We start from the raw sequence: 9538 nt of genomic DNA, 5'->3' as shown, positions 1-9538 counted from the left end.
TTCGACGTCTGTTAGCATTCATCTGTTGAATATACCCAAATTGGTGAAGGGTATCATATAGTCGACCCCGCCCGACTTTACAACTTTCCTTACTGGTTAAATCTTCAAATATATATGTGCAAAGTTACAAACCTTAATTTATTAGCCCATTTAAAATCTTAAATCTTAAAAAAATTGAGAATGGGAGGGGGTTCCCTAAAAAATAAAAAAGAAAGCTGTTCACAATTTTATCTCGTGTGTATGGAACAGACGTAGGCTCCTCGGTGCACCATTTACCAAAAATCGGAAGAAACTATATATGGGAGCCCTATCTAAATCTGAACCGATTTTCATAAAACGTACACAAAACGTATTCGTATACATTAATAAGAACATATCTCAATACGTTGTGCAAAATTTTGTATCAGTCGGACAAAACTTGGGAGTTTTATGGACCATTTACCAAAAAATCGGTATAGGGGAGATATATCCAAATCTGAAAAAACAGGACCTTAGTAGTAGGCTGTGCAAAATGTTGCCCCAATCTGAAAAATATTTGAAGTTTGTTCCACAACTACATATAATCGGATAAACTATATATGTGAGAAATATATATAAAACTTAACCGATTTCATGAAAACTTCATGCACATCAAACTTGACATAATTTAGTACGCTTTGCAAATTTTGTCTCAATCGGAAAAATATTGTAATTTTGGTGCACCATTCACATAAAATGGGACGAAACTATATATGGTAGCTGTATCTAAATCGGAACTGATTTCAACCAAAATTCATGTACATCAAACTGGACATTATTCAGTAAGCTGTGCAAAATTGTTTCTCAGTCAGACAAAAATTACGATTTTATTGCACAAGTTACCTAAAATCGAAGGAAACTATATATGGGAGCTATATTTAAATAAGAACCGATTTCCACAAGACTCCGCACACATCAAATTGGACTTAATCTAGTACGCTGTTCATAATATTTCTCAATTGGACAAAAATTGCGAGTTTGGTGCACAATTTACCTAAAATCGGACTGAACCGATTTTCTTCAATTTCAATAGGGTTCGTCCTTGGGCCAAACAAATGGGCTGAGCCAAATTTCATCAAAATAGGATCATACTCACAAAAATACATGGACGGACAGACGGATATGCATAAATCGACTCAAAAAGTGATTCTATGCATATTCTCAAAAGGAACCAGGGGTCTATCTCGTTTCCTTTTGCCTGTTACAAACATATGCACAAAGACATAATACCCTGTACCACAGAGTGGTGAAGGGTATACAAATATCTATATCGCTAAACTGAAAAACTACTGCAGCGATTTGGACCAAATTGTATGTACATGCTCTATGTGGCGTGAGGAGTGTTTCTGTGTAGTTTGTAGTTCGTCCGACAGATGACGCAATATTTATTTTATTGGTGTTTTGCACCGTAAGTCAAGAACTACTGCACCGATTTTGACCAAATTGTATGTATTTGCTCTATGAGGCGTGAGGAGTGTTTCTGTTTAATTTTAATTTTGTCCGACAGATGGCGCAATATATAGCTTCTTTGTGTTTTCCCCGATTGGAGATTGGGTGCTTAATCGGCGTGTGTCGACGTTAAGTATTCCGACACCGACTCATACATTTTTCTGAAACGAACGTGGGAGTCAAACGAAAAAATAATAACATATCAAATTGAAGTAAAATCAATTTAAATCTATTAAAAAAAAACTATGAAAAATGTATAGTAACTCATCAATTGAGAACTGCAGGACCGATTTGACTCAAAATTCCTTTCAGTTGTCTGTAATTGAAGTGGGAAGGTTTTGAGAAAAATCCGCGAAAATCGTGAAAACCATATTTTGAAGCAAAGGCTGGACCGATTTGCCTACCATTATGTGGGGCATATACCATAAAGTGATACTATACCGACAATTTATGGAAAAGTTCCTTAACCTACATTATATAGCGAATTGAAGGCAATTTTTAGGGTATTTGTGTTTTTTTCAATGTACCTAAAATCGTACTATAAAAATATGAACCAAAGATACGGAGGCACAAACGCACAATAATGGCGAGCCAATTTTGTTAAGTTATAAAACTACGACATGACATATATCCAAGAATATATCTGAATCATTGGCTGAAACCTGAACGTATTCTATATAGACAGCAAAACCTGTTATATTTGTGAAAAGATGTCAATACATATACACACGTTGTTATGTTTAGGATATACCAAAATGTCAATGGAAAATATTAAATATTCGCTCCATAAGATTACAACAATTTTGGTAATTCAAAGGAATTGTATGTGATCAAAATAGGAATTACGCGATCAGTATTAAATTATCTTGTGAGATAGTTGGACCAATTGATAAACTGAAATACCCACATACTGACATAATTTAATATTGAGCAATAACAATATTACCTAATATAACGGGATATCAGTAAAATACCTACCTACCTATCAACCAACCCACCCTGTTAAGGCAAAACAACGTTTGCCGGGTCTGCTTGTATCATATAAATAACAATTTATTTGTTGATTTAGTTCATTTTCTGAATTATGGACTTATTTTATTTTGGGGAGTTCCTTCATTTCGGTGGGGAGTTATTTCATATTGTTTTTTAGAGATTTATTTCAAAATGAAATAAAGCCCCAAATTTGGGGACTTATTTCATACCGCCTCGATTACTCATTCGATTCGGCCTTATACACTTAGATGCATGACTTTTCAACACCACGATAGTATTTATTCAAAATTTATTAACATAAATCGACACTGTTTTTATACCCTTAACCACACTGTGGTACAGGGTATTATGTCTTTGTGCATATGTCTGTAACAAGCAAAAGAAAACGGGAAAGACACATGGTTCCTTTTGAGAATATGCATAGGATCACTTTCTAAGTCGATTTATGCATGTCCTTATATGTATATATATACGTACAAAATTGAGCATTTTGAAATTTTTTATATTTGCTTTAAATCGATTTACATAATTTTGTCCCATTGTAACAAACGAATGACATGTCTATTGATTTAAGTTGGTTCACATTTAGATAAAGGTCACATATTTTAGTTCATCCAATTTCGTGTTAAAGTCACTTCTGTTAGGATGCATTCGTTTAATATACCCATAGTGGTGAAGGGTATCATATAGTCGTCCGATTTTCTACTTTCCTTACTGGTTTTCGATTGTCAAACTTTTTACCCACTGTATATTCTTAAATTTATCCTTGGTCTTTAATACTTTAATAAATCGCACTTCGTCTACTTGTCTTTGTTTAAGGAATTATGGTTATTTATTCTTCTTGTTGTTGGTTTGTAAATTCGACATTCATTCCCATTACTTTCCCCATCAACCAACAATTTTTATCTTCGTCAATCAAACAATCGCCTGCTAAATGAAATCCTTATGTTTGGCATCCGAATGGATAGAGGCATTTATGACCGTCGGTCCGCACTTCATTGCTTTAATATTTCATAAACATTTATTTTCATCTACGGTTGAATGTTAAATTGAGTTTTTATGGAAAAAATAGACAACGACACTAAATATATCAGCAATGAAAATCACTTAATTAATATATATTCGTATTCATGGACGGCTGTGGTAAATAAAATACCAGTGGTTGCTTTAAGTTTAGGTTTAATAAATTATCTCACAAGGAAGTTCATTAAAATCGAAGTCAGATTATCATTTACCTTAGGGTGTTTTTGAATATAATATTTTAAATACCTTAAATATGCCTTAACAATTTGTCATTTACAGGATTTACAATGAGGAAATGACCTCGAGTGTACAAAATTTTATATGAACTATGGAACTTTATTTAACATGCTTCGGAATGTCCAATTTGGGCAAATATGCACCGTTTTGGTGTATGATTTGTTGACATTTTAAATTTAACTTCATAATGCCTCCCAAAGAAGTCGCTCTTTATTTGCAAAAAAAAACTCTAGTAGTAGATTTTCACAATCCTCCCTAGATATAATTTTTTTGTCATTAAAGAAATTTTGCAGTATGCTTTACTTCCCCTCAAGGCGATGACTTCCCTTTCACTCAATAAAATTGTCTCAATGGCCACTTTCATTTTATACTTTAGTTCTTTCGATATATCTGAAGCATGTTTGCCCGTAACATGTCTATACGTTTTGAAACATCTTTCATTCCGGATATAAAGTCCTAAATCCTCATCATCGGATATTTGTGATATTCCTTTTTTCGTGGGCTGTGAAGCATTCAATAGCATTCTTCCAATTTGTAAAAGGGTGGGACAGATGTCATTTTGGAACATGGTGGTTGCCCTTTCCGCACCATCCTTTATTTTAAAATAAGATGGCGACTTTACAAAAATCACATTTGCTAAATTGGACTATGCGATAAAAGAAAGCCGGAGGCCAGGTATAATCAAAATGAAAAGCAACTCAATTCAAATACTTTTGCACGTATAAGAAAAAATTATAATATAAAACGATTTTTAATATGAATACCCTTGAATAACTATTTGTCATCTGCAGGTACAATGAGGAAATGGACCTCGAATGCAGAAAAATTATAACTAGGCCTGTTCTGATCAAGTGCTTTGGAAAATATTTTAGACATTGAGGACAAGAATAATACAAATCCATCAGGTATCTGATGAAATGCTGAGGGCGATTGTGGCCAATATTATAATACAAAAGATTTGGAGGGACGGAATTGTCTCAGTTTTCCAATTCAGGCATGATTCCAATTCAAACCCAATTAGAAACCCAATTAGATTACGTATCTGGCTCTGGTATGAACTAGGATTATTGAAGCTGCAATTCGGGCTGTTGTGACTAAGTTTTGTTATTAAACGCCATAAAAATATTTTGTTAAGGAGCTGTGATAAAGCTCTGTCGATACAGAAAATCACTATAATGTAATATTGAGTCATTTATTCGTGAAATGGACCATTTGAGGGGACAGTCAGGTGAACATTTGAATGAAATAATGGTCAAACATTAAATTATACATGTATTTTTCTAAAATTTTATTATTTTGAAAACTTTTATTAGACAATAAAAAACTTGTGCGTATAAGTGTTCTTCACACGTTACGCCACCAATAAAAATATTGCCATCCTAAAATATGTAATATATTTTATTTAGTGGCAACATGTAACATAAAACTAATCCGAAAAAAGTTCTTTTACAACTTTATAAAACGGAAACTTTTGAAAAAGTTATACTATTTAATTAATAATTGAAAAAAAAAATCATAGCATATTGGTTTTACGAAATACACCGAAATGTGATGAGGTTACATGAGAATTAAAAGTTTCCAACAAACAGTATTATAGTTATCAAACACCCGAAACATACCACCTTACTTTTCCAACGACATGAAATTACTACGGAAATTAAAGAAAAATAAAAACGTCATTGAAAGTATTGAGGATGTCGAAATGGTGTGGTTTAATGTGAAAATATTAAAATTTTGGGCCGTTCTTATTGATGACAACTGGCGTCAATACTTCTCGTATATACCCTTATTCTTCTTAATTTTATTGCAATTGCTGGATTTACATTATACCGAAAAACCGATCGCCGATAAGATTCATGACACGTATATGACAATGTTAATGTTCAATACTTTCCTGCGGACAAAAATAATGGTTACAAAACGTCATAAATTTACTCAAATACTGGAATATATAAAGGACGTTTATACGGAATTGATGATGAGAGATGATTTGGAAATACGGCGTATCCTGAAGGAGCATACTGAATTGGTTTTGAAGGTTTCAAAAATATATCTTATAGTTGGTATATTGACTGGTGTGGGATTTTCAGTGTTTCCTATTATGTCCGACAAGAGAGGTGCGTCTTTAATAGAACTTAGTTTCTCTTGGACTTCCTTTACATTCCGTTCCTTTCTAGAATTTATTTTTGGCGTCTACGTTCCATATCTGGATGAATATCAAAGCCCTTGTTATGAAATATTACTGACGATCCAATGCGCCTTAAATCTCTATGCTTTGTGTACGTTTATACCCTTTACTGGGATGTTTGTATCGTTTATAATTTTCGCCATTGCCATATCGAAAATATTACAATATAAATTGAGTACAATATCCCAAGAGATTTCGTCGCAATTAGTACAAAAGAAAATTATTAAGTGTATAAATTTACACCTGAAACTAATAAGGTTGGTAAAACATTTGAAAACCCGATTTAAAATTAATCTAATTTAATTAATTTTTATTTCATAGGTTTGTCAATAATATAAACGAGCGAAATTTTACAATATCGTTGGTGGATTTAATATTATTTGTTGTCGTATTATGTATCATGCTGCTATCATTGATATTGGTAAGCTTTCATTGGAAAATAATTAAAAACAAATGAATATTATTTTTTTTTTCATCCCAGGTCAATACGGTGCTACAAAAATGCATTATAATAATTTATATTATTACTATATTTTCGCAACCATTTATTTTACATTATTTTTCGAATGAAGTGTATTATGAAAGTTTGGAAATATCAACGGCTGCTTATAATGTTAATTGGTACAATTTCGATATTGAAACTCAAAAGATGTTGAAGATTTTTCTCCTTAGATCTCAGAAGCCATGTGCAGTAAGTTTTGTTAATTTAAAGTTATTCTCACAGATTTAGCTAATTTTTTAATTGGAAATTTCAGATATTAATTATGAAAACCTATGTTATTAATTTGGGAACATTACAGTCATTGCTGAAATTTGCCTATAGTATATTTACTCTATTAGAACAATTTTATGGATAATAAAGAACAATGTCATATCAAAACTTCCATTATTACAATTATTAAATACACAGTTTCCATTCTCACAGCTTCCGAAGCTACAATTTCGTTCGTAGCAATTTAGCTGTTGGTACAAATATAGAAACCAGGTAAGGAATTCAATTTTATATCTTGCATTAATTCAAATATGATGAGTAGCACACAAGAGAGCTACATCTTAATCCAATTTGAAACAAACTGGATAAATATGCAAAATTTAAATGTAAAAAATTACATTTACATCCATTAACCAAAACAATTTCAACAAGTGAAAAAGCGTTAAGTTCGGCTGGGCCTAACTTTGGATACCCTCCACCATAGATATACTGACAGGTACTTGAAATAAAAATATAAGGAGCATTCCAAAAAGTGTACCTATACCGACATTTCTACAAACCGATTATGGTTCTAAATATTGGTGCTAGGCCCCATGTTTCTTTGAACCAAATTTGTATCAAAATTTTTTGATTTCATCTAAACTTTGCCCATCTTATTATTCTTCCAAAATTATTTCAAGTTCGAACAAGGAGAATATCGATATTCGGTTGAAAAACGCTCTCACGAACCCCAAAATACCGAAAATTGGGGGTACCCTTCTATTGGAGCTATTCCTAAACGTGGACCGATATATCCCATCTTCGAACTTGACCTGCCTGCAGACAAAAGACAAACCTCTGCAAAATTTCAGCACCCCATCTCAATTCCTTCAGAAGATAGCGTGATTACAACAGACGGACGGACATGGCTAGATCGCCATAGAATTTTACGCTGATTAAGAATATATATACTTTATTTCGCTGAGTTACAAACGGAAAAAAACGAAATTAATATACCCCCCATACTATGGTGGAGGGCATAAAAATGAATATTTAACATTTGTATGGTTCAGTGCCTTTCACTCACAAAAATTCCGAAAAACATCCTCCTTCATTTCATTTTCAAACCATAAGCGACAATGCGAGTGCTTGAATGGAAGCCTTCTTTAGCAACATTGATTGCCGTTTTTTTTTTTCAGAAAAAAAAAAAAACGAAAAGAAAATATTCTTTGTCAACTACAATAAAAACTTCAGGCAATATTTTCTAAAATGAGTACCAATAGTAATACAATGAAGGATAGGGATAGATAATTGGGAAATATTGTTGTATGAAAACAACAAATAAATCACAGAAACACTACATTCATGTTCATCTGATGCTGTTGAGGTATATACAGCAGCTAACTGCATAAGATTAGTGCTTCGATAAGCAAAACAATCTCTATTGATTGTTTTGCAAATCAGTAGAAAATTAAAAGCATGTGAACGCGTCGATGTTTTTGAGGAAGTTCTTAAGGTTTTTAAGAACATCTTTAAATGTGAATACATGCAATTTGCAAATAAGCGGAGGTTTTTACAGATAATTATGTTGATGGTTCTATCCTCATTTTCCATGCGATATGTGTATACGGAGGTATTTCGTGTCTTCAGAAGTGAAAATAAAGCTTGCCAGAAAATGTTTAATATTAGCAATATTTTGTTATAGACACCATATAAAATCAGAAATTTACACAGATGTTTTTTATTCACTGAAAGGTTTGGTAAAAATTCCTATATCTAAATATCTTGCGATATTTATAATTTTTGGTAAAAGATTTGGTACCCAATGAGAACTCAAAATATCAACATATAAGTAATTCAGTCCAAACATTTATCCAAATACCCAAAGATGGGTTGACGACAAGACAAGTGAGAGTTGTACCCTCTCCAAAGATAAAAAATAAAATTTAATTGCCAAAAAATAATTCCACCATATATTGTGCCATTGTCAAAACTGATTTATTTGGTTTGTTGAAAAATAAACTTTTTGTGTGAATATAATCTTGATGTGAACTTGAATTTAATTGAATTCCATCTGGAGCCAACTACCAATACTCCATGAGCCAATTACAAATAATTCATTGTAAACTTTCCACAAAAAGTTTGTTTTGTCTAGTTTTCAACGCTTGCCAAATCGTAATTTTTTAACAAACTAAAAAAAAAGAAATCTTTCTGTTATTTAATGGGGTTGAAACTGATTTTTTAATTTTTTTCATTGCCTGAATTTTTAGAATATTTTAGCCATTGCGGGATATCTAGATTCAGACATAGGTTTGCTGGTATGCTTGTGGTATGCTTGTGGTATGCAGACATTTTTTATTTACTTTTGTTGATAATTTCTCTCTGCACACAACTCCTTAAACTCGTCCAGACTATTAAAATTACACCGACAGTACTCGAAATGCATGGTTATTGTTTATTTAGTTGCTTTAGAAGAATAGTTAAGGGAAAATGTTCTGCAATTAAAAAAATTCGAATTTAATATATATATATATATATATATATATAGGTGGCTAATAATTCATAGAAGAACTTGATAGTATTCTAATAATGATGGACGGCCCAGTTTTGGTCGAATCTGAAAAATACTGTATGTAGTTGTAGCTGTACCAATACGAAGATCATTAAAATCCCAACGATCCTTTGCGATCCACGTGAACCTCTGCGTTGACTCACTTACTAACTAACTCTTGTCGAGCTAACATCTACGTGTTAGCACTAACAGGCCTCTGATGCCACCACACCAAACTACAAAAGGTAATTTATTTGTTGTTGAATAAGGAAAAGAGTCACCAATAAAACCATCGAATTGAATATTATATTAATCACTTGCGTTTTATTTCTTGTAATTTCTTCTCTTTTCTATATTTGTACCAACACACGCGTACCACCACATTCAC

At 32.4% G+C, this 9538-nt stretch overlaps 1 protein-coding gene across 1 annotated transcript; it reads left to right on the top strand.

The window, feature by feature from the left end:
- Positions 1-5359: 5359 nt before the first annotated feature.
- Positions 5360-6599, top strand: LOC133330807 (odorant receptor 30a-like; the record flags this gene model as incomplete). Its single annotated transcript, XM_061539214.1, has 4 exons — positions 5360-5837; positions 5898-6165; positions 6230-6329; positions 6390-6599. Coding segments are annotated over exons 1-4 (1056 nt in total), but the record flags the coding sequence as incomplete, so codon positions are not given.
- Positions 6600-9538: the final 2939 nt, after the last annotated feature.

This window comes from Musca vetustissima, unplaced genomic scaffold (genome assembly GCF_032173495.1).
Source record: "Musca vetustissima isolate MV318-11 ecotype Yass unplaced genomic scaffold, APGP_CSIRO_Mvet_v1 utg84985, whole genome shotgun sequence".
Taxonomy (NCBI): domain Eukaryota; kingdom Metazoa; phylum Arthropoda; class Insecta; order Diptera; family Muscidae; genus Musca; species Musca vetustissima.
The sequence above is the reverse complement of the archived record's forward strand: the minus strand, read 5'-3'. Positions and strand labels throughout refer to the sequence as shown.